The 23,535-nt window shown below is 46.9% G+C and overlaps 1 protein-coding gene across 2 annotated transcripts in view; it reads right to left on the reverse strand.

The window, feature by feature from the left end:
• vps13d (vacuolar protein sorting 13 homolog D) overlaps positions 1-23,535 on the reverse strand; it is a 64,040-nt gene that overhangs the window by 33,550 nt on the left and 6,955 nt on the right. Inside the window, exons 8-41 of one of the 2 annotated variants that reach the window (XM_046365377.1) lie at positions 22,557-22,724; positions 22,175-22,305; positions 22,009-22,075; positions 21,712-21,891; positions 19,311-19,441; positions 18,971-19,103; positions 16,506-18,785; positions 16,212-16,366; positions 14,895-16,001; positions 14,669-14,759; positions 14,346-14,472; positions 14,021-14,201; positions 13,130-13,312; positions 11,416-11,605; positions 11,071-11,287; positions 10,588-10,759; positions 10,335-10,453; positions 9,954-10,178; positions 9,066-9,340; positions 8,766-8,899; positions 8,364-8,519; positions 7,927-8,134; positions 7,612-7,686; positions 7,289-7,492; positions 6,919-7,008; positions 6,608-6,748; positions 5,232-5,360; positions 4,272-4,346; positions 2,900-3,005; positions 2,655-2,807; positions 2,244-2,379; positions 2,040-2,087; positions 532-682; positions 155-371 (exon numbers count right to left, since the gene is read on the reverse strand). In XM_046365377.1, the coding sequence (XP_046221333.1) occupies positions 155-371; positions 532-682; positions 2,040-2,087; positions 2,244-2,379; positions 2,655-2,807; positions 2,900-3,005; positions 4,272-4,346; positions 5,232-5,360; positions 6,608-6,748; positions 6,919-7,008; positions 7,289-7,492; positions 7,612-7,686; positions 7,927-8,134; positions 8,364-8,519; positions 8,766-8,899; positions 9,066-9,340; positions 9,954-10,178; positions 10,335-10,453; positions 10,588-10,759; positions 11,071-11,287; positions 11,416-11,605; positions 13,130-13,312; positions 14,021-14,201; positions 14,346-14,472; positions 14,669-14,759; positions 14,895-16,001; positions 16,212-16,366; positions 16,506-18,785; positions 18,971-19,103; positions 19,311-19,441; positions 21,712-21,891; positions 22,009-22,075; positions 22,175-22,305; positions 22,557-22,724 (8,155 nt within the window). The remainder of the gene's footprint in view (positions 1-154; positions 372-531; positions 683-2,039; positions 2,088-2,243; positions 2,380-2,654; positions 2,808-2,899; positions 3,006-4,271; positions 4,347-5,231; positions 5,361-6,607; positions 6,749-6,918; positions 7,009-7,288; positions 7,493-7,611; positions 7,687-7,926; positions 8,135-8,363; positions 8,520-8,765; positions 8,900-9,065; positions 9,341-9,953; positions 10,179-10,334; positions 10,454-10,587; positions 10,760-11,070; positions 11,288-11,415; positions 11,606-13,129; positions 13,313-14,020; positions 14,202-14,345; positions 14,473-14,668; positions 14,760-14,894; positions 16,002-16,211; positions 16,367-16,505; positions 18,786-18,970; positions 19,104-19,310; positions 19,442-21,711; positions 21,892-22,008; positions 22,076-22,174; positions 22,306-22,556; positions 22,725-23,535) is intronic. The other variant, XM_046365378.1, reaches the window with a different exon arrangement.

Here is a 23,535-nt window from a genome sequence, read left to right on the forward strand (position 1 = left end):
CGTGTTGCTTAAACAAGTAGTGTAAACTTGGGAGACAAATTCTATCAACACCAGGGTGGGGTTAGACTAGAAATAAATACATGATTTGGTATGATTGGTTGGATTTATTTCTGGACTGAGCAGACTCAGAGTGTGTACTGAACTGGAATTTTACCTGAAGCTCCGTTTGAGGTGGTCCTCAAAGTCGGCCGACTGGCACTCCCTCTTGCTGCTCTTGACCTCGCCGGGTCTCTCCACGCTGGTCCAATGGATGGGCACCTTGCAGAAGAACAGGCCCAGGCCTTTGGGCCGCGCCTGCAACCGCCATGACGTCAGGTGGAGGGGCACCGCCAGGGCCTCACCGGGCAGGATGGGCGGCAGCACCACAGGCTCTGAACAAACAGTTAGAGATACTTATATTCCTTCTTTAACCAATAATTAGTCTAATCTTCATGTCAATTATTTTCACTGTTCAGTGTTGTTTTTGCATGGGAACTGTTGAGTATGTCCCAGTGTGAGGGTGAACCATGATATATCATTGGGGTGACTCACTGTCTGGTGCTGAGGGGCTGTCCAGTCGCACCTCCATGGGGACTTCCAGGCGGTTCTTGACCATGAGGGCTGAACGGACTGTGATCACCTTCCGGGCACTACCCTCCATGGTGATAGAGAAGACCACGCGCACCGGTGGCAGAGCTGAGAACTACAACCACAGACATATCAGAGCCTAGACCCACAGACATATCAGAGCCTAGACCCCCAGACATATCAGAGCCTAGACCCCCAGACATATCAGAGCCTAGACCCCCAGACATATCAGAGCCTAGACCCCCAGACATATCAGAGCCTAGACCCCCAGACATATCAGAGCCTAGACCCCCAGACATATCAGAGCCTAGACCCCCAGACATATCAGAGCCTAGACCCCCAGACATATCAGAGCCTAGACCCCCAGACATATCAGAGCCTAGACCCCCAGACATATCAGAGCCTAGACCCCCAGACATATCAGAGCCTAGACCCCCAGACATATCAGAGCCTAGACCCACAGACATATCAGAGCCTAGACCCCCAGACATATCAGAGCCTAGACCCACAGACATATCAGAGCCTAGACCCACAGACATATCAGAGCCAGAGCATATCAGAGACCCACAGACATATCAGAGCCTAGACCCACAGACATATCAGAGCCTAGACCCACAGACATATCAGAGCCTAGACCCACAGACATATCAGAGCCTTGACCCACAGACATATCAGAGCCTTGACCCACAGACATATCAGAGCCTAGACCCACAGACATATCAGAGCCTAGACCCACAGACATATCAGAGCCTAGACCCACAGACATATCAGAGCCTAGACCCACAGACATATCAGAGCCTAGAACCCACAGACATATCAGAGCCTAGAACCCCAGACATATCAGAGCCTAGAACCCCAGACATATCAGAGCCTAGACCCACAGACATATCAGAGCCTAGACCCACAGACATATCAGAGCCTAGACCCACAGACATATCAGAGCCTTGACCCACAGACATATCAGAGCCTTGACCCACAGACATATCAGAGCCTAGACCCACAGACATATCAGAGCCTAGACCCACAGACATATCAGAGCCTAGACCCACAGACATATCAGAGCCTAGAACCCACAGACATATCAGAGCCTAGAACCCCAGACATATCAGAGCCTAGAACCCCAGACATATCAGAGCCTAGAACCCCAGACATATCAGAGCCTAGAACCCCAGACATATCAGAGCCTAGAACCCCAGACATATCAGAGCCTAGAACCCCAGACATATCAGAGCCTAGAACCCCAGACATATCAGAGCCTAGACCCACAGACATATCAGAGCCTAGACCCACAGACATATCAGAGCCTAGACCCACAGACATATCAGAGCCTAGACCCACAGACATATCAGAGCCTAGACCCACAGACATATCAGAGCCTAGACCCACAGACATATCAGAGCCTAGAATATCCTAACAGGGAATAAAAGGGGGAAAGTACTGGCTTATAGAAGTGTGATTGAAAGCACACCTACATAGACATGAGGGTGTATGATGTTGGTCCTGCTGACAGGGCTGCCCACCTAGAAAATGTAAAGAAATATCACAAACAATAAGCAGCATAATGCTAGTGACATATAGGAAACATGTGAGAGCAGTGTTGGAGTAAACTATACAGCTGTAGTTTATTTAATAGCCAAGTAAGACCACCTCTCTTGACCTTTGATCTGAAGACTCACCGTGTTAGAGGGATTGTTGCGGTCGGGGGCGGCGTAGCGGAAGAACACACCCACTTTGTCCACGGACACGGGTTTGACCTGCTCCCAGCCCCCCACACGCACCAACAGCTGATGTAGCTTCAGCTCATGCGTGTGTCTGCAGAGAAACACAATAACCAACAGTTCAGAATACACAGATCTCAGTTTGTATTGATTTTTACATTTTAATAATATAGCAGACGCTCTTATCCGGAGGGATTATAGTCAGTGCAAGGTAGTTAGTTCCCCAGATTGGCATTCATAGCTATGAATTATGAATCGGTGTGTGATCACCAGTTTAAAGTCTTATTCACTCGTCCTTGAACTTTCTTGGTCTTCCTTTTAGGTCTTAATCCCTATACGGAAATAACAGTGACGCACCAGAAACCATACCTATGCCTGAGTTTCTCTCGAGCTTCAAATTCAAAGGGAATCTCCTCTCCGGGCAGCACCTCTCGCCACTGGCTGACATTGTGGGTGTCATCTGTGCCTGGGCCGTGCACGTGGGATATGGAGTCCGCACTGCCACTGTGAGACAGCGCCACCCTGTGGGCAAATGGAGCACTCTGGTTACCAACATTTTTGAAAGTAGACTCAGCAACATGACATTATAAATGGGAAGACTCTTCTCCACTGACCTTGTAGGGGTGGTGGTGAGGGTGGCGAACCACATGGTACATCCCGTGTGATTGCGCAGGGCATAGGGTACAAACGGCTGCCTCCGCTTGGACAGTTTCACGTCGGCTATAAAGCAGGCAAGGACAGACCAAGACAAGAGAGGTTTTCTTTTTACTAAGGAACGGGCCCTATAACTAAACTTCAAACTGTCAACCACTTTCCTCACAGTTACTTTAAAAATATATTCAATATACTAAAGAATATATTGGGTTCTCTGGAATATAAAACATATTTTTCATGGAATGTTTTTGAATTTCTGTCTATTGCATTTGAAATGATATAAAACAATGACAAAAACAATGGCTTTTTAAAAATGAGATGCAGATATCCACATCAAAATGCCATTCATTGGATGCTTCCAAAGTTAATGCACAACATCATTTATCCATTCCAAATGTCAGCATGGATTTCCAAATGTCAGTTTTCAATCATGTGTTATGCAGATGGTTCCACGGTGGAGGCTAACAACATGACCATACCTACCACAACGATACTCATTCAAATGAAGATGGGAGGAGGATGCACAGATGAGATATAGCAACGGTTCACATTGACAGAGCATGCTCTTTTAAGCTTGGTTACTCAGAGGTAAATAATAATAGTAAACAATAATCACAATGGATTGGATTTCTATAGATTGATATTGAAAGGGGGAGGTGAGACAACATGAGACAGAGAATACACAAAGGAAAGTGTGACACTGAGAATATGCTACTAATCTAACAGGACTCTGGGACGAGACACAATGGCTCTGTCCTAACATGGGGGGGGTGTCACCTTCATCGGTAAATCCTACTTAAAAGTGCATCGTTAGCATCCAAGTTGCTAATCACTGTTGGATTATGGATCAATTCAATTCTATCCCTGAAGACGCTGATTATACTGACATTAGTTTAACTTTGGACAAATTTGCCAATATTGTTACAAGATAGTGAAACATTTGTGTTCCTCAAAACACTCTACATTTTAGTAATGTTAGTAATTTAGCATGTTAGTAATTTAGCAGATGCTTTTATCCAGAGCGACGTACAGTAGATTAAGTGTATGCATTTTCATAGTTTTATTTTGTGCTGGTCCCCCGTGGGTCTCAAACCCACAACCCTGGCATTGCAAGCGCCATGCTCTACCAACCGAGTCCCTTTGCATTAACGTTGCACTTAAGTAAGGATAGCGATGATGACCCCATGGTTTGGAGACCATAGAAATAGAATTACAAATACCGCTTCTGACCACCGATTCACCCATTCTACTTAAGGATCCCCATTCTAGTAATTCTATTTCCTTGGTGGAGGCCAACTGCTGCCTATCTGACCTATGGTCTTTGGACTGTACCTCTGGAGAGAATCTGCTGCTCAAGGCAAGTCAAGCTGGCTGTGCTCCTAGTTCTAAGGTGGGCAAGAGGGACACCTGACAGCAGAGAGAGACAGTTACCACAGAGAGGAGAGAGACATGCAAGGGGTCAGGAGAGAGGACAAAGGTCAGGATGGGAGGATTATTTTTTTAAACCCACCATGACCAAGTGTGTTTTATTTTATATTTATATTATACCACCAATCAATAGACCTGGATCAGAGCTCAATAAACAGAAATTGAACTTTGATTTGAAACCTTCCCACCCTAAGGTGGTACAACACTGTCATAATTAGGCGATAAAACATGTCGTAAACAGTCTTTACAACTAGTTAGCATAATTTAGACACGATAGACTTATCTAGGCCCAGGGTGGAGGGTTCAAGTAAAGAGTTCAAAAGTTTTGATAGAAACATGGAGTGAGTTAACTCTTAATACACCATTTGACAAGGCAAAGGAAATGTGTTTATGTTTTCTTCAAACTCTCCAATTGTGCAATAACCATGCGAAGGCAGCGATTATTCAGGCAGGTTTCCAAAGCATCCGTGTAAAGTTTACGTTGTCAAAAAGTCCCTCTCAATCAGTGTAATCTTAATCTGCACATAATGACATGTGATACAGTAGCAAAGATATTCTGGTATTACCTAAACATTATTACAGAATAAAGTGTGAAACATACAATCAAATACTCCCAAGAACATATTTACAGTATATTCGATAAGATTGTCGTCAGTACTCACTAGCGTTTGATATGTGCTGGAGCAATTGAGGGCCCTACGTTTTTCTACTGTGGCTATTTCTAGCCCATAACAAGTGATACGCGCACGTGTGCATACCAGTATGTGGTTTCATATGTAACTGTACAGATGTTAAAGAGTATGTCAGCTGTGTGAATGGTGTGTGTGTATGAGAGAAAGTAAACTTGGGGGAAACAGTACTCACTCTGTCCGAAACAGGGGGGGTCCACTGAGGAACCCATCCAGGATAGGGCTGCCGATGCCTGGGGAGGCTGCTGCTCCTCTTCCTTGCAGTAGTCAGCCAGCCAGGAGCTCTTGGTGAGGCTGTACTGCTCTGTGTGGCCAGGAGAGGGTGGTAGCAAGGTGAGGAGGACACTCAAATCCATACAAGGCCACCATTACAGACCACTCGGTCTCTGGCTTAAATACACTGAACAAAAATATAAACGTAACATACAACAATTTAAAAGATTTTACTGAGTTACGCTTCATATTGGAATTGGTGGTATGTTGGTCACAGATAACTAATAAACAAAAAAGTAGGGGTGTGAATCAGAAAACCAGTCAGTATCTGGTGTGACCACCATTTGCCTCATGCAGCACGACACATCTCCTTCGCAGAGTTCATCAGGCTGTTGATTGTGGAATGTTGTCCCATGCGCACTGTCTGCCATCTGCCCGGTACAGTTGAAACCGGGATTCATCTGTGAAGAGCACACCTCTCCAGCGTGCCAGTGTCCATCGAAGGTGAAGTCAGATACGACACCGAACTGCAGTCAGGTCAAGACCCTGGTCAGGACGCTGAGCACACAGATGAGATTCCCTGAGAGTTTGTGCAGAAAGTCTTGGCTGTGCATCAGCTGTCCTGGTGGCTGGTCTCAGATGATCCCGCAGGTGAAGAAGCCAGATGTGGAGGTTCTGGGCTGGCATGGTCACACGTGCTCTGCAGTTGTGAGGCTAGTTGGAATTACTGTGAAATTCTCCAAAATGACATCGTAGGCAGCTTATGATAGAGAAATGAACATTCAATTCTCTGGCAACAGCTCTGGTGAACAAATCCTGCAATCAGCATCCCAATTGCACGTTCCCTCAAAACTTGAGACATCTGTGGCATTGTGTTGTGTGACAAAATTGCACATTTTAGTGGCCTTTTATTGTCCACAGCAAAAGCTGCACGTGTGTAATGAATGGTCATGCAGTTTAATCAGCTTCTCGATATGCCACACCTGTCAGGTGGATGGATTGTCTTGGCAAAGGAAAATGCTCACTAACAGAGACAAAAACAAATGTGTGCACAACATTTGAGAGAAATAAGCTTTTTGATCTTTTAAACATGGGAACAAAACTTTACAGGTTGCGTTTATATTTTTGTTCAGTATATATATCCGGGGCTAAAACCCTTTAGTTAAACATGGTGTGAAGAAGTCAAAGACGCATCCAAAAAGGCACCCTTTCACTACATAGCGCATTACTTTATACCAGAGACCCGTGGGACCTTGTCAAAAGTAGTGCACGACGTAGGGAATAGGGTGCCATGTCAAATGCATCTGGTGTCCAAATAGTGGGGAGCGCAGTTCATACCCAGGAGGACAGAGGTGATGTTGACATCCAGTCTCTGCTTGGCACGGATGCCCATCTTGAGGCGTGGTGGGTGGAGGCGCCCTGCAGCCTGCTGCTGCCAAGTCAGGAAACAGGGCCAGGGCTCGATGAAGGGCTCCCAACCTGACACACACGTGAACATGAACACGGCCATAAACACAGAGATATGGATAGGAACAGAGAGAAACATACAATGGAACAACAGTTCAGATCATTACAGGATCGTTTGGCTCTGGGTTACAGCTAAATGTTGTGACTGACTGGCCCCCAGACGGTCATCTCCAGCAGCTCACCTGACAGTTCTCTGTTGTAGTAGTCCCCTGACAAAGTGAAGCTGCCGTTGCCCTCCTGGGTCGAGCCGATCCGCTGCAGCACATACAGCCCTGCCATGGGAGTTAAAAGGAGAATGAGCTCTCAGATGACATTACATTGTTGTTACCTTATAGTATTAACACTGACTATAGTACGTACCACCTACATTATATTACACACACTATCAGTATGCATGTTATCTGTATATTAAGTAGCTATAGAACAAGTTTTAAGGTGAATGTTCCAGCTTCTGTCTGTTGCTTTCATCCAAACTCCCAAAACACACAGTGGAAATTACATGAAAAGGGGATTTCCTTCCACATATATGAAGGGCAAGGTGCTCAAACTGACGTGAGAAAGTGAACTCGGCCAGCGGGACATCACAGTCGAGACAGTCGTCGATGAAGCAGATACACACGCTCTCCGCCTTGATCTCCACCCCGGACAAAGGGTGGGACGAGTGGCTGGCCGAATCCGGGTCTGCTCTGCCCCGGGCCTGACCCACCATGGTCTCTGCATTCTCCAGCAGCCATGTGGCAGCCTGGTCCAGTTGGCCTGGGAGGGGACAGACAAGATGGTCAAGTCCATACCGTGTATGAAAAGCGTGGCCACATTCCATTCCTAGTGGGAGGAGATGTGACATTGTTAGAAAATTGTAGCTAGAGCCTCCTCACCTTTGCTCTGGATCAGGGCTCGTTTGCAGTCCTCCTTCTTAAAGCCTAGATCCTGTAGCCGAGTCAGCTGGCCCTCTGAAGACAAAACATATCACATCATACCAGGGTTATGGTAACAAACTGTGCTATGTATCTTTTATTATTATACCTGAGTTATTACAGCTTGTGAGGTCAACACTCATGGGTCAGGAACAATCACAGAGCCAGTGGTAAAGAAAAATAAATGCTAACATGACTTTTCTAATATAATAGCTACGTAAACGCTATTCACCATATAACTCAACTACACCCCTGTAGGCCTCTGAGGTGACATACCTAGTAGGGCCTTGGTCTTGTGCCTGAAGTTGTCTTTCTGGGAGCTGGAGGGGTCCTGGTTGGCTGTGGATGGTACTACAAGGGCCTGGGTGCCTTCGGCAGTGTCGCTGGGCCTGGGAGAGCCGGCGGTGGGGATAGATTTGGCGATAGCCAAGAAGAGCTGAACGTCGTTGTAAGAAAGCCGGATGTCCAAAGCAGGGAACTGGATCTGTGAAGACAACAGAGACCCATTGACATTTTGCATGATCACAAAAAGTGTTCTAAGTGTTTTTTTTCTCTCCAATAAACCTGGGTTACGTTCAGTAACTAGGCACAAAATGTGTCGAAACAGAGAATAAAAACAGGTGCTTTCAATGGACTTTCAGCAAATGTGTTCTCCCATTTAGTACTTACTGAACATTACCCCCCCCCATCCCCACCCCTGACTGAACCCTGACCTCCAGTAAAGGCGGAAAGTCTGCCATGTTGAAGGCGTCTAGCAGGCCAGAGCTGCTCTGGTAGGTGGGACTGCCACACAGCTCCACCTGCACATTGACAGGGTCGATGATGGACAGGGCTGTCTCCTGCTCACTGCCAAGCCGACAGGAGAACACCTGCACATGGACAGGAAGACACCAACATGACAAAACAGCCTTGTGTTGAGAGTAAGAGTTGGAAAGAGGGCACATCCCCCATCTTTGACATGATTACTTCTGTGACAGCTTCTGTACCCTCTAACTCTATGGAACATAGTTTGTGTCAATTTGAATATGGGTCTAACTCAAACTGACATAGGGCTCTGTATTGAGTTAGTCGTCCAGTGGTTTCAGGACATAGGTGTGAAAGTAGTGGTCAGTCACCTCAATGCCGGCCAGGCTGCCAGAGAATGGTCTGTCCAGCAGACGGGGTTTGTAGGTGAGTACAGTAGTGCCCTTCAGAATGACGGCATTGGTGTCCAGACAAGACGAGTCCTCAACCACCACAAACTCAGTACCTTGGACAAAACATGTATTTTATGTATTATCATTATGTCTATTATTGAGATTACAGTCATTAACTAGTGGTGACAACGCAGCATAAGAAACATCACGACTATGAGAGACAATTCAAATGATATCTGTGCTTGCCAATATCTGAGTCTGCCTGCTGTAGCTCCTCACCTGTCACGTTGATCTTGACTTCCAGGTACCGATCCTGCATGACGGGCACAGTGGACCTCTTGGTGACCACGCCGCTCTTGACTGTCTTGGGCATGACGGCACCTGTGGTTTCTGTGTCACTGCTGCCGCTGGGCCAGCGCTGGCGAGGCGCACCATCTGCCCCCTTCTCAGTGGGCATGCGCAGGAAGTCCCGAACCAGCTGGAGCCAATCAAAGATGAGGAAAACACGCAGGTTGTTGAGGACAATGGTGAAACAGGACGAGTCTCTTGTGGACCTGACAGGAGAGAGACAGGAGAAGATAATGATTAGTAAATGTGTGGGTCTGTCTACGTCAGGTCTAAGAGCCAATTCATGCTTGAACCGAAAATGTGGTCGGAGGCGCCGCATGGATGGTGTGACGCAATCGCAGCGCCTTCAGAGGCACGCTGAGGCCAAATAGAGCTCCGTACCACATCGACGTCCCCCTCTCAAATTTTGGAACAATGCGGAGGGCTCCGTATAGCTCCATATTGACATGGTCGGTTGACGGTAGGTGAGGGTGGGAGGTCCAATATAAACACAAGTTCATTTCCTTGACAACTTCCATCACAAGCGCTGCGCTGCTCGGCAAGGCGCAAGAAGTATGAATGTCCTGACTTCTGCAGAGGCCGTATCATTGTAAATGCTGTACTGCCAATGCAGACGTCGGATTGACCAAGCAGCGCTTTTAAAGGGCCATGACCGTGTCCAAAATGGCACCTTATTTCCTATGTAGTACCCTACGTATGTATCCATTTTAGATTTACCAATATAGACACAGACTTTGTATTTGGCATTTCACAAGGCTCTGTGCTTGGACCCCTGCTATTTTCTGCATACATGTTACAACTTCGAAATGTTATCCGCACCTGTAATGCAGCTCCAGCTGGAGTGTGGCCCGGTTGGTGCCCGTCTTGGAGGGCTGCAGGATGCAGTCGAAAACATTGTGCTTGCCCCTGCCACTGCTGCCTACGTCCATGCCAGGCCCGGTGTAACGGGTGTCATATGCCAAGAGGGAGTGAGACACCAGATTCACCGACTTGGAGCCGTTGGAGAAACTCTCAAACAACAGCTTAGACTTCATGAAATCAAACCTGCAGATAAGGAGAGGAGCGCTACAGTGAGGAACACCGGATTTGGATTGTCCGTTTACTTCCTGAATTGAAATGAACCCAAACCAATTGGCAAAAGTAAATACACAGAAAACATTTGATATCTCCTCATGCTCAAAATGAAGCGTTAATACCAACCTGGCTAGTGAGCATGGTTTCTGTCCCGTGGCGTTGGGGCTGTCCAGCAACTCCAGGCTGACGTTCATCATGTCCACCAGGACGGACAGGCTGGTGTACACATCACCACTCAACACCGTCTGGGGAAACACATGAAGTCACTCAGAAGAATCACTCTCAGAAGAACATTGTTAGTCAATTAAAAGTCTAGAATTGGCAGTCAGCCACATTGCAGAGAGTATGCGTATGCGTGTGTACGTGTGTGCGTACTCACATAGTTGCTGGGGTCCTGTAGGTTGTACGGGCGGAGGAACTCCTCAACAGGCTCTCCTAGGTTGTTGTCCAGCAGGCCTCGGATCAGCTGGTAGCGCTCAAGGTCCAGGGAGCAGTGTACTGAGGACAGGCTGCCGTGGATGGACATGTCTGGTACCGTATGGCTCAGCGCACTAGTCAATCAATCAATAATTCAGTCAAATCCACCAATCAATACTACCTTTTTTTTTGTCCCACTTGGAAAAGTCATCAGCATACAGGAACAACTATTATCAATCAATAGTTACCAGCAACATTCAAACACATACAACAAAGATAGTCAGTTTAACTAATTGAGAGATCCATTACGACGCAGACAAAAATGGTTGAAATGACACAAGTTTTGCCCAGTGGGTAACAACTATGTAAGCAAGAGAACAGTAGTGTTGTTGCTGAAGCAAGCCCAACAATGTCTATTAGTGCCCATCTTTCATATTAGGCTCACCTGTCCAGGTTGCGCTCCACTTTGAGTTTGAGGTGGCAGCGCTCCTTGAGCAGAGATGCGGCGGTGCGGCGGACCGAGTAGGAGGGGAAGACCAGGTCTGAGTCAGGCTGCTTCCCTGCGACGCTGTCCCAAGGCTGGCAGGGCAGACGCTCCGCAGCAAAGATGTCCATCTCCTGAAGGTCCAAGGCTATGCAGTCCAGCAGACACACATGATCCTCTGGGAACACACACACATCAAGAAGCTTATTCTGAATATTCATTTCAAGTATTTATTTATTGACTTGAAGTACAGCGATTCATACACATTTGCAGAGAATATATGAGTTTAGTGGTCACTGGGCTCACCCAGGATGAAGGGTGGGTCATCCTCGCCAGGGATCCTCCCAGCAGCGGGCTGGGCCTGGGGCCTTCCCAGGGTGAAACCAAAGGAAGCGGGAGTGGAGGTGTTGCTAGAGGAGGTTTTGGGCTTCTCAGGTGACTCCTCCTCACTAATCGTTGCTGGTCCAGTCTGTGACTGGCTGTCCCTCACGCGATCCTTAGGAAGAACGATGAACTGCTTAATGACCGTACACTGTAACATCTGAAAGAACCATTGACATTAACCTTCTCTTATTATTTCACATCTGACAAAATAATTAATTCGCACGACAACTTAGCTAATGTTCCTCTATCATAGTGTCAGAAGGAACTGCTGCAATTGCTCTTCCCAGCCTAAACAGTGAATTTGAAAAATCACTTTAAAGCGGCAATCAGCAGTTGAAACAATAACAAAGCCATCTCCCTGGCCCTGTTTCTATAAAAAGCTGAGTGATGTGGCTAGATAAATGCAACCACTTTCAAATTCATAGACCGAGCTATGGATGCAAGGACTGACCATCCATGATATCACAATTATAGTTTTAGCCATGTTGAGGCTATATAGTTATAAAAAAATAAACAATTTTTTTTTACATTCACTTTATTTGAAAACATTTACTTTATTTAAAAACAAGCTTATATTTTGGGTTCTAACGGGGTACGACAATTGAACTAAGCTAATGATGCATTCATAAGTTATATTTTTCAAGAATCAATGTGTACATAGAATTGCATTTATACTTTAAATCCAAAAATGTATGTAGCATCTGCTGATTGCCCATTTAAGTAAAAGACCAGGAAACCACTGAATAAATACACAAATAAATAAAATAAAACACCCAGGCAATTGATCCAAGTGGTTCAGGATAGAAAACACACAAAGACCCTGAAAGTCCACAGAACAACCATCTGAGATAGAGGGCAGACGGTTCACACCTCAAACCAAGCAGCACACCAAAAACATGCCCTTGTACCTTGTAGTGGGAAGGGTCCTTGTACGAATTAGCATGCAATATCAAATTCTTCACAAAACAAAATGCAAAATGGTGATGAAACACTATGCTACCACATCAAACTCCACCTGAAGCAGTCATTACTATGAGAGTTAAGAAAACAACTAAAGTTAGTACGAGTTAAGTATACAAAACTATTTCCTCATACAGTGCTAGTATCTAGTGGCCACGTTCTCATGCTCAATTAAAAACTCAGAGAGGCCTGTATTCATAAAGCATTTTCCATTTGAATGTCACCAGTAAAGAGACATCAGGCTGGAGCGCACAACAACAATGCAAGTACGTATTGTACCACAAACGCTGAATATACAACGTAGGCGCCAGCAAACATCACACCTCATTCAAAGTCTGATGGGGGATAAAGAAAAGTGGCATCAAAAATGCAACCCTTGCTGATGAGCATCGTTACTGGAGAATGTCTGTGGTCGACGATTCTGCAGCCAAACAATGACAGTATGGATTTAGGGCTTTGCCATTTCAAAATCACATTTCAAACAGGTATCATATAGGCCTATAAAATGTTATAAATCATTGCATCACATTTGTCATATGAAAACATGTAGTAATGTAAAATGCTTCATAAATACGACCATATTAGTCCAGTAGCAGGGATGTGGACGACCGGTAGACACGCTGTCAGGACTCACCAGAGAGGGGAAAAAGGTATGGGCCATGGTAAGTTTCTCTACCTTGTCTCTGAGTGAGAAGGTACCATGGGTGCCAGCCGGCAGGAAAGAGTTATGGACGCGCAGCTGGCCCAGGTTGGCAACAATGAGGCGCGGCGAGCGCGAGCTCTCGGGGATGAGCAGCACGGGGGCGCCTGCCTCGATGTCCAGCAGCACACGGGACGCCCGCTGAGGTCGCTCACGAACCTGTGGGGAAGGAGGCAGGGATAAGTGGGGGGGTGGTTGTCTTTTTTTAGCTTCTGCTAATGACATTAAGGTAGACTGGTATTTTCCTAGGATCAAATGGATAGGGGATTGAATACTACAACACTCGTCTCTGCTGACCAGGTGTAAAAGTGCTAAAGGACAATCTAAATATTCATTACATGAATTACAATTACAAAAAAATATATAAATTGTTTCTTCAGATACTTTGAATCTAAAATACATGTTGAGGCATATAAATGACAACTTGAGAGATTGGATGCCTCCTGGTGTGCTGGTCTAAAGCAGTGCCCTGTACCATATGTCAGTTGGGATTTAACAAGCAGGCCAGACATGGTGCTCAGTGTCCAGTCTGATCGCAACAGAGACGGCCATATTGTCTTGAGGTGACCCAAGGTCAACCTGACGGTGACGGCAGGTGACAACTCCCTGGGCTACCTGCAGCCATCTTAGTTGGCAGGGGGTACGACGGAATGCCATAACGCCAGGGTAGACACTACAGTTCAATTAGCTATGTTTCATCGAAATGTACAGCTGTGTATGGTCTAAGAAGCAGTGAAAGTTGACAATGTTTTCAAATCCCCAAGAGGTAGCATATATAATGACAACAGTAGTGGATCACGGACACAGCCTTGAGGAACACTACAGCTTGAAACTGAAAAGCAGAGTGGATCCGAAGGCCGTACTCACAGCCTGGCCCTCCATTGCGGCTCTCTGCCTGCCCAGGACATCCTGCAGCTGAGTAAAGTGCTGAATGAAGGCCACAACCTCGGCCTGGAAGCGCTGCGTGTGGACATACTGCACCGAGGCCATCTGCAGAGACACCTTCATGTCACACTCCCGCTCAAGCCAGGGGTCAGGATCCCCGTATCTGTAGAGATACCACTAGTCAGTGAGATGCAGTGTTAAAACAATGAGAAAATTAAGGTCTATTTCTTTGTCAAAGACCAGAGCTAGCTGTCAAGCTAATGTAGCTGTAGGGAAGTGATTCCTGTATCAAGAAAACCTAGCCTACTTGTGTATGTTGAAGACAAGGGCCTCTCCGCCTCGCGTGGTGAAGCGCTCCCTGTAGAGGTCACCATGTGGGGTCAGGTCACTCAGAGACAGGCTTCCAAGACTACCCTGCAATGCTAGGTCGCCATCTGAAATATAGGATGACATCACACTGCATGAGATGCAAACTCATTGTTCTTCAACAGTGTGATACAACAAACCATAATTTAAATACTTCATATGAATGTACCATGATTGATATTGTATTATATTCATACAACCATTTTTTCAATGGCTATGATTAAACTGTTGACATCTAAGTGCAACATTAAGTTGATTACCTACCAATCATTTCCCAGTGGGCAGACAGTTTGGAGACGCTAGCTTTAGCAAGCTCATTGGTTTTCTTGTTTAGCACAAGAGCAAGCGCATGGACCTGAGGAGGAAAACATGGTAAAGGTATTCATGCTCACTATTGTACTTATATTTATTTAGATTTCTTGTGACTCTCACTTCATCACCGAAAAGCCATGTCGATGCGTCTTCATTGCTGCTGCTGTGAGTACTGTACCTTGAGATCCAGTTTAGTGTTGACCACCTCAGCAACTTCCTCCTGGCTGAGGTCTGGGTACATGTCCCCCTGCTTGTGTGGGTTCCCAGGCTGGAACAGAGGATGTCCCGGCATAGGCTGCTGGGGGAAGGGCACCTTGACTGCGTGGTTGTTAGCCGTGGAGCCGATCCCGAAGAAGTCCAGGATGACCACCCATGTTTGCAGCGTGATCAGCACATCCAGACAGTTGAAGTCCACGTCGATGCTCCGCCCCACGCCACCGTATCGGCTCTGGAACTCTGGGTGGCGCGGGTCCACCAGCAGCAAGTTGATGTGAACAAGAGACTCGTCAAAGTCGGAGGGCGGAGGGTGGGGTGAAGGGGTATTGCGGGTGGGGGAGGGAGGTGGGGTGCTGGGGCAGGCAGGGTCCTTCTTGGGTCCGCTCTTACGGTTGGCGGCCGACGGGGTGCTGGGGTGTCTCTGGTACAGCTGGAAGACGTTCTGGGCCTCCTCCATGTGGGCAGGCAGCGAGCGGGGCATCTCAGGGTAGAGGGCGTTGGAGGCCGATGGGCACGACTGGGACAGGTATTCCTTGGGGCTGAATGTGGAGGGCTTGGGAGCACCCCTGGAAACCATTAGGTGCTTGTACTTGGACTCGGGATTCTGCTCCAGGAGGTCCTCCATGAGGAGGGAGCGCAACGTGAGCTGGACAGACAGGCAGTTGGGGTGGTCTTTGGTAAAGTCTCCCTCCAGGTCCTGGAAGCGCAGGCTGACCAGCCCCTGGGAACCCTGGCTGAGGTCAGCACTCAGCTGCACCTGGAGCTCTGCCACCCTGAAGGTGGCCCTCACCTGGGTGAAGGAGAGCGTCTGCATCGGGGGACTGTGGGATTGCAGGGGCTTGGGGGACGACAGCGAGTTGGACAGGGAGGCGTAGGAGAGGCCGATGAGCGGGGGGTCCCGGGCAAAGAGCCCACCCTGGGGATCTGGGAAGCGGTGGGGTTTGGTGGAGGAGGGGGTGGGGGGCGGTGGGGTGGGAGGCTGGCTGGGCGTCAATCTCTGGGGCTCAGTGAGGGGAAGGTTATCCAGTGTCTGTAGAACCTGCTCATACACAGGCTTGGCCAGGAACACCTGAGAGCACAAAGTCAAAACATAATCTAAAAACAAAATAGACAGTAAACATTTGCAAACTACCCTCATTGCAATATAAAATACAACAGAAAATATTTAATATCTATATTTAAAAATATTTAATTCTACTCGGGTCATTTGATTCAGTCAAAGACGCAAAGAAAATACATTTGAGATGAGCAGTAAGTCACAAATGTGAGAAAAGTATACCTGTACTGCGTTGACAAACTTGCCCTCCACCCGAAGTAACCCTGTGCTGTTATAGGGCTCGTCTGTGGTTAGGAAGGTGAACTGGGTATCCTCATCAATGGGAGGAACTTTCTCCAGGGTGAACTGAATGGTGGTGTCTTTCAGAATATGGAAGGCTGAGAGAGAGAGAAAAGTGGGAGTTATCATAACAACCAAACAGTAATACAAAAATACAGTAACTCTAAATATAGCAAAACAATGGAAAGGAAATGGTGGGGAAACTCTTCACTTCCCATTCTAATCATTTCTCCTCACCTTTTCCCCGACTCAGATATTCAAAGAAGTCATGGCGAGTAAACTGTGGCTCGTCCTGATTGATATTTCCGTTGTGAGAAGGAGATTGGTTAGAGGAACTGCTGTCAGTTCTAGCTACCTTCCTCAACACAAGGTGACTGGTATTGAGAGAGTAGAGCCGGATATCCTTCACTAGCACCTGTAGTCTCTCCCCTTCCGTGTCCTGCCCGGCAACAAAGTTCTGGATGGTGATACTCCCCAGGTGACCCACCAGGAGCTCGGGGTGACCAGGTTTACGGGGAATGGACACGACTGGTGACTCGATGCTGACATTGAGGATCAGCTTGACCATAAACGAGTCTATGGTGGGTTCTTCCTCCTGCACGCTCAAATCCTCTTCATCCTCAAACGGATAGTTGCTCCAGTTGCTCTGGCTCTGGGTCCTGGAGCGCCGCGACGGCGTCTCGAACAGGGAGACCATGCCGCTGTACTCGGCCGTCTTGGTTGCCAGCACCGTGGACACCTTGGTGGCGGCTGTCTTGAGCATGGAGCGGAAGTTGTCCTCCAGCTCGTTGGCAGAGAGGCTCAGCTCCTTCAGGAACTTGGCGGAGTGGTTGTAGTGCAGCGAGGCCATCTGCAGTGTTAATGAGCACTCCCCCTGGGAGCGCTCCAGAAGTCGGAAGTTCAACGCCTCTGAGGGGGCTCCTTCAGAGCCACAGAAGAAGGCTACGCCTCCTGCTGCCGAGGGGTCGTCTTCTACGTTGCCAATGCTGACCACAAACTGGCTCCGGCCGCCCTCCTGGGTCAAGTCTACTAGCTGGATAGAGCCCAGCGAGCCATTGACATCCAGCCGGCTGCCCATGGACACATTGACCTTAGTGCCATTGACACTGGCCGTGGCGATCTTCAAGCCTTTCTTCTCTCCTCCCAGTACACTGCCAGTGGCCACAGTCCTCAGCAGCAGCAGGTTCAACCTGTGGATTTCCACAGTCAGCTCCTTGTTCTGGTCATAGGTGGACTGGTAGGTCTCCTCCTGACCCTCCTGGCCCTGGCCCACCGGAAGGGGCGATGGCTGCTGGGCCAAGGGGCTCTCCTCCTTAGGGAAAGACTTCTGGAGGAACTTGAGCAGCTCCACCATGGTCTCCGGGTTGAGGATGATGTCCAGGTTGTTGACCTGCATAGTGGTCACCTGGAGGGAGCTGTCCAGGTTCATGGAGGGGCAGTCGGAGCTGACAAACTGGTACTCCAGTTTGATGAGGGCCTCCTGGTCTCTGAGGAAGGAGCTGAATGGGGAGGATCTGTCAAAGAGTAACCCAGAGGAGGAGTCTCGGTGGAGGGCAGGGTGCTCGGGCGACATCCCTTCGGGCCCGGCAGGGGAGGAGGGCTGGCTCTCTCGGAGGCTGCCAGTAGGCACATCGAAGCTCAGGTGCTTGTGGGAGGCCACCAGGAGGTCAAAGTCTGAGCCATAGGTCTGTAGCGTGTCCACCAGCAGCAGGCCATGGACGGTGAGAGACACCTCTGCGTCGTAAGGCCGCTTCACAAAATGGGCATTGGTGCCGAAGACCTTAAGGACGGAGATGTATCGTCCGTTGCTCTCCACGCCCAGCTGCATGTAGTTGATGTTGAACTCAGCCAGGAGGAGGCGAGACTCCACCAGGACCTCCCTCGTGTGCTGCTCCAGTGTCATCACGCTCTGGGTAAGGTTCTTGGCCGAGCCCTGGAGCTTCCACTGGCTGTCCTCCCTCTGGAAGATCTTCTCATGGCGCAGGTTGGAGGGGTCAGGCGTCTTGACGTTCTCTGCTTTCTCCTGGCCTTCGTCCTCCTCAGCGGGGCTGCCCAATCGGGCCAGGCAGCTCCTGAGGGCAGTCATCTTCTCCAGGTTGATGTGGACCTTAAGATCTGGCAGGGTACCGGAAAGCACAGCCCCAGGGAGCTGGGGGTCTGAGGTGTAGCGCAACCTCTGCTCCAGCTCCAGCAGCACGTTAAACTTCTCAACCACGTGGGTGGGCCCCACCTCGCTCTCCTGCAGGTGCTTCCAGTTGTCTTTGTAGCGTCCCACCATGATCTGCAGGTCTTTGAAGGACAGAGAGTACTTCTCGTAGAGGTTTCTGCTGAAGGCCTGGACCCCCTCGGGGGATTTAAGGCTTGCGAGCTGGGGGTACTTGTTCTGGTCTTTGAACTCAGTCTCCATTTCAGGGGGTGGAGAATTTGGGGGTGTGGCCAGCGGAGTCTGGTACTCTTCATCACTGTTATACTCCTCCCCCTCCGGCTGAGTGGTCTTCGACTTTGTTTTAGTGTCATCTTTAAAGAGAAAATTAAACGTACATTTTAAACAGAATATCTTTAATACAATATAGATAAAGAAAAATTACTATTCCCGCTTATTCAACAACAACCATTTTACAAGACTGCAGACTGTGCTTAGTCTACCTTTGAAATAATCAGCTTAGTCAAATGTGTTGTGCAAAGATATGAGCTAATTTTACCTTGTGAGTTCGTGAGGAGAATCCGTCCCAGGTCAACCACCACTAACATGGGGTCCTGTGACTGGAAGTCATCTGGGAAGATCACCTGGGGGGCACAGATATCCAACTTCATAGTCCAGCGCTTACTGTTCTCCTGTAATGTCAAATAGAGCAAAAGTACAAAGTCACACACAACATTAGTATAAACCAATTACAGACACTTAAAAAAATGGGGGAATTATTTTTCCAATATACAATAACCATTAATTATGTGATCAATGATCATATCATCAACTTCACAGTTCAACTACAAAATTAGAATGACACATGGTGTGAGAGGAAAGAAGTCAAAAGTTATTACAATGAACTCTCCCACTAGTAGCTGGTCGAGGGTTTGTCTGATCTCCGCCTTGGTCTGCATCTTGAGCTTGTTGTATTGCCTCCTGGCAGCTTCCGCCACTCTCACCTCCAGCTCCGACTGGTACCCAAAACCTGCCAAACAGACCATAATATCTTTTAAAACCTTTTATTTTCCTCAGAATGGAAATGTTGTTTCCTGAGCACATGGGAAATATAGACTACAGTGCTAGATACAGCCCTTACATCCCACCCTTCTGGCTCATCAACAAAAGGGCAAACAACACTGCCGTGTGGTGGATAAATACAGTGCCTTCGGAAAGTATTCAGACCCTTTCCTTTTCCCACATTTTGTTACATTACAGCCTTGTTCAAAAATAGATGAAATGTTTTCCTAATCAATCTACACACAATAGCCCAATAAAGACAAAGCGAAAACAGGTTTTTAGAAATGTTCGGAGCAAAGTACAGCGAGATCCTTGATGAAAACCTGCTCCAGAGCGCTCAGGACCGCATCCACTGGGGCAAAGGTTCACCTTCCAACAGGACAATGACCCTAAGCACACAGCCAAGACAACGCAGGAGTGGTTTTGGGACAAGTCTCTGAATGTTCTTGAGTGGCCCAGCTTGAGCCCGGACTTAAACACGATCAAACATCTCTGGAGAGACCTGAAAATAGCTGTGCAGCGACGCTCCCCATCCAACCTGACAGAGCTTGGGAGGATCTGCAGAGAAGAATGCGAGAAACTACCCAAATACAGGTGTATCAAGCTTGTAACGCCATACCCAAGAATAATTGAGGCTGTAATCGTTGCCAAAGGTACTTCAACAAAGTACTGAGTAAAGGGTCTGAATACTTGTGATATCAGTTTTTTATTTTTAATACATTTGCAAAAATGTCCAAACCTGTTTTTGATATATGCGTGTACACACACACACACACACACACACACACACACACACACACAGTTGTGTGTATATATTTTAAAGAAATGTGCAAAAATGTCATATGCACACAGATTATTTCAGTTATAATTCACTGTATCACAATTCCAGTGGGTCAGAAGTTTACATGCACAAATTTGACTGTGTCTTTAAACAGCTTGGGAAAAAAGCTGGCTTTAGAAGCTTCTGATAGGCTAATTGACAATTGTAGACCTCCACAAGTCTGGTTCATCCTTGGGAGCAATTTCCAAATGCCTGAAGGTACAACGTTCATCTGTACAAACAATAGTGCGCAAGTATAAACACCATGGGTCCACACAGCCGTCAAATGGATCAGGAAGGAGACACGTTCTGACTCCTAGAGATGAACATACTTTGATACGAAAAGTGCAAATCAATCCCAGAACCACAGCAAAGGACCTTGTAAAGATGCTGGAGGAAACAGGTACAAAAGTATCTATATCCATAGTAAAACGAGTCCTATATCAACATAACCTGAAAAGCCACTCAGCAAGTAAGAAGCCACTGCTCCAAAACCTCCATAAAAAAGCCAGTCTACGGTCTGCAACTGCACATGGCGACAAAGATCGTACTTTTTGGAGAAATGTCCTCTGGTCTGATGAAACAAAAATATAATTGTTTGGCCATAATGACCATTGTTATGTTTGGAGGAAAAAGGGGGAGGCTTGCAAGCCAAAGAACACCATCCCAACTGTGAAGCACGGGGGTGGGCAGCATCATGTTTTGGGGGTGCCTTGCTGCAGGAGGGACTGGTGCACTTCACAAAATAGATGGCTTTATGAGGGAGGAAGATTATGTGGATATATTGAAGCAACATCTCAAGACATCAGTTAAAGCTTGGGTCTTCCAAATGGACAATGACCCCAAGAATAATTCCAAAGTTGTGGCCAAATGGCTTGAGGACAAAGTCAAGGTATTGGAGTGGCCATCACAAAACCCTGACCTCAATCCCATAGAAAATTTGTGGCAGAACTGAAAAAGCGTGTGTGAGCAAGGAGGCCTACAAACCTGACTCAGTTACTCCAGCACTGTCAGGAGGAATGGGCCAAAATTCACCCAACTTAATGTAGGAAGCTTGTGGAAGGCTACCCAAAATTTTGACCCAAGTTAAACAATTTAAAGGCAATGCTACCAAATACTAATTGAGTGTATGTAAACTTCTGACCCACGGGGTATGTGATGAAAGAAATAAAAGCTTAAATAAATCACTCTACTATTATTCTGACATTTCACATTCTTAATATAAAGTGGTAATCCTAACTGACGTAAAACAGGGAATTTTTAATAGGATTAAATGTCAGGAATTGTGAAAACTGAGTTTAAATGTATTTGACTAAGGTTTATGTAAACTTCCGACTTCAGCTGTATACATGCACATACACACACACACACACACACAGAGAGACAGATATCTATATATATATCCATCTATATCTTACCTGAGGTGTGGACTCTTCCTTTGTAGAAGAACTCAGTGACTTTCTTAATGGCCTGAGGGTTGTAGATGATGTTCAGAGGGCTAGTGTTCACCTCCAGTCTCCTCTCAAATTTACACCTAACCGGGTTGCGCTCGTATATCATCTCAAACACAGGGGACGCCGATGACTCTGAGCTAGGGACTGGCCAAAAAATATCAACTTTTATTGTATTTATATTCCATTTCATGAAATAACATTAATTCATTTAACAAGTGATTAATGCATTTTGCAATCTTCTTGTAAACTTAAAACACTCACCTGAGCTGCTTGTTTCAGCACCGCTAGGCTGGCCAAAAGGCTGGTTTATGGCAACCACAACCTGGTCCTTTTAGGAAGATAACAATGACAGATTAATATTCTGCACATATAGCACAGGTTCAATCTATTCACATGTTCAACTCAAACGGGCCTGCTGCTCCCTCACCGGTTTGGGGGAAACAAGGAAGGGGAAGATGGTGCCCTGGGTGGTGAGGTCTCTGAGGAATAAGCCCCCCAGCTTGACAGACAGAAGAGAGGACTCCGAGCGGGGCAGAGACTCCACTCCCACCTTCACCTCTGAGATAAGGAGACACCGTTACAGCATTGCTCAGGGCAAACCATCAATCATTATCACACCGCACCCACTACCCATATGAGCATGCATTCTCAATCAACTTATGTTCTCAAACAAATATCAGTATTTGGGAGAGGAGTCTACTATAAAGTAAATCTGCATCCGAAATGGCACTCTATTCCCCTATGGCTCTGGCCAAAAGTAGTGTGCTATATATAAGAAATAGGGTGCCATTTTAGACACCATGCTGTACCTGAGAACTTCAACTCGATGACGCCACTCTCAGCTCCCCTCTTGTCTTGGTGGAAAAGGGTGACGGCTCCCTTCTCCAGTTGGAACTCTAGCCGGGCAAAAAGGTGGTCTCTCCTGGTGAAGGTGTTGAGGGTCTGAGAGTCCTCCAGAGGGTCAAACAGATCCTCCTCTGTACAGGGAACAGAGAGGGACACCATCTGGTTGATTAGGTTGGAACCGACTGAGACATATGGCACTGTGACTTTTTGTCCCTTACAGTGGGATACAAATGTATAGGGAATAGGCAAGGGGGAAAAGCAACCATTTTCAACTGAGAGAGTGTGAGGTCCTTAAAAGACACAGACTGCATCTGTACTACACTCCAACATAGCATTTGCTGTCTTTAGTATTAAAGGGCTATCCCATTATTTTGACTACACTCACTCAATGGCAACATACAGTGCCTTGCGAAAATATTCGGCCCCCTTGAACTTTGCGACCTTTTGCCACATTTCAGGCTTCAAACATAAAGATATAAAACTGTATTTTTTTGTGAAGAATCAACAACAAGTGGGACACAATCATGAAGTGGAACGACATTTATCGGATATTTCAAACTTTTTTAACAAATCAAAAACGGAAAAATTGGGCGTGCAAAATTATTCAGCCCCCTTAAGTTAATACTTTGTAGCGCCACCTTTTGCTGCGATTACAGCTGTAAGTCGCTTGGGGTATGTCTATCAGTTTTGCACATCGAGAGACTGAATTTTTTCCCATTCCTCCTTGCAAAACAGCTTGAGCTCAGTGAGGATGGATGGAGAGCATTTGTGAACAGCAGTTTTCAGTTCTTTCCACAGATTCTCGATTGGATTCAGGTCTGGACTTTGACTTGGCCATTCTAACACCTGGATATGTTTATTTTTGAACCATTCCATTGTAGATTTTGCTTTATGTTTTGGATCATTGTCTTGTTGGACGACAAATCTCCGTCCCAGTCTCAA

This window comes from Oncorhynchus gorbuscha, linkage group LG10 (assembly GCF_021184085.1).
Source record: "Oncorhynchus gorbuscha isolate QuinsamMale2020 ecotype Even-year linkage group LG10, OgorEven_v1.0, whole genome shotgun sequence".
Lineage (NCBI taxonomy): Eukaryota > Metazoa > Chordata > Actinopteri > Salmoniformes > Salmonidae > Oncorhynchus > Oncorhynchus gorbuscha.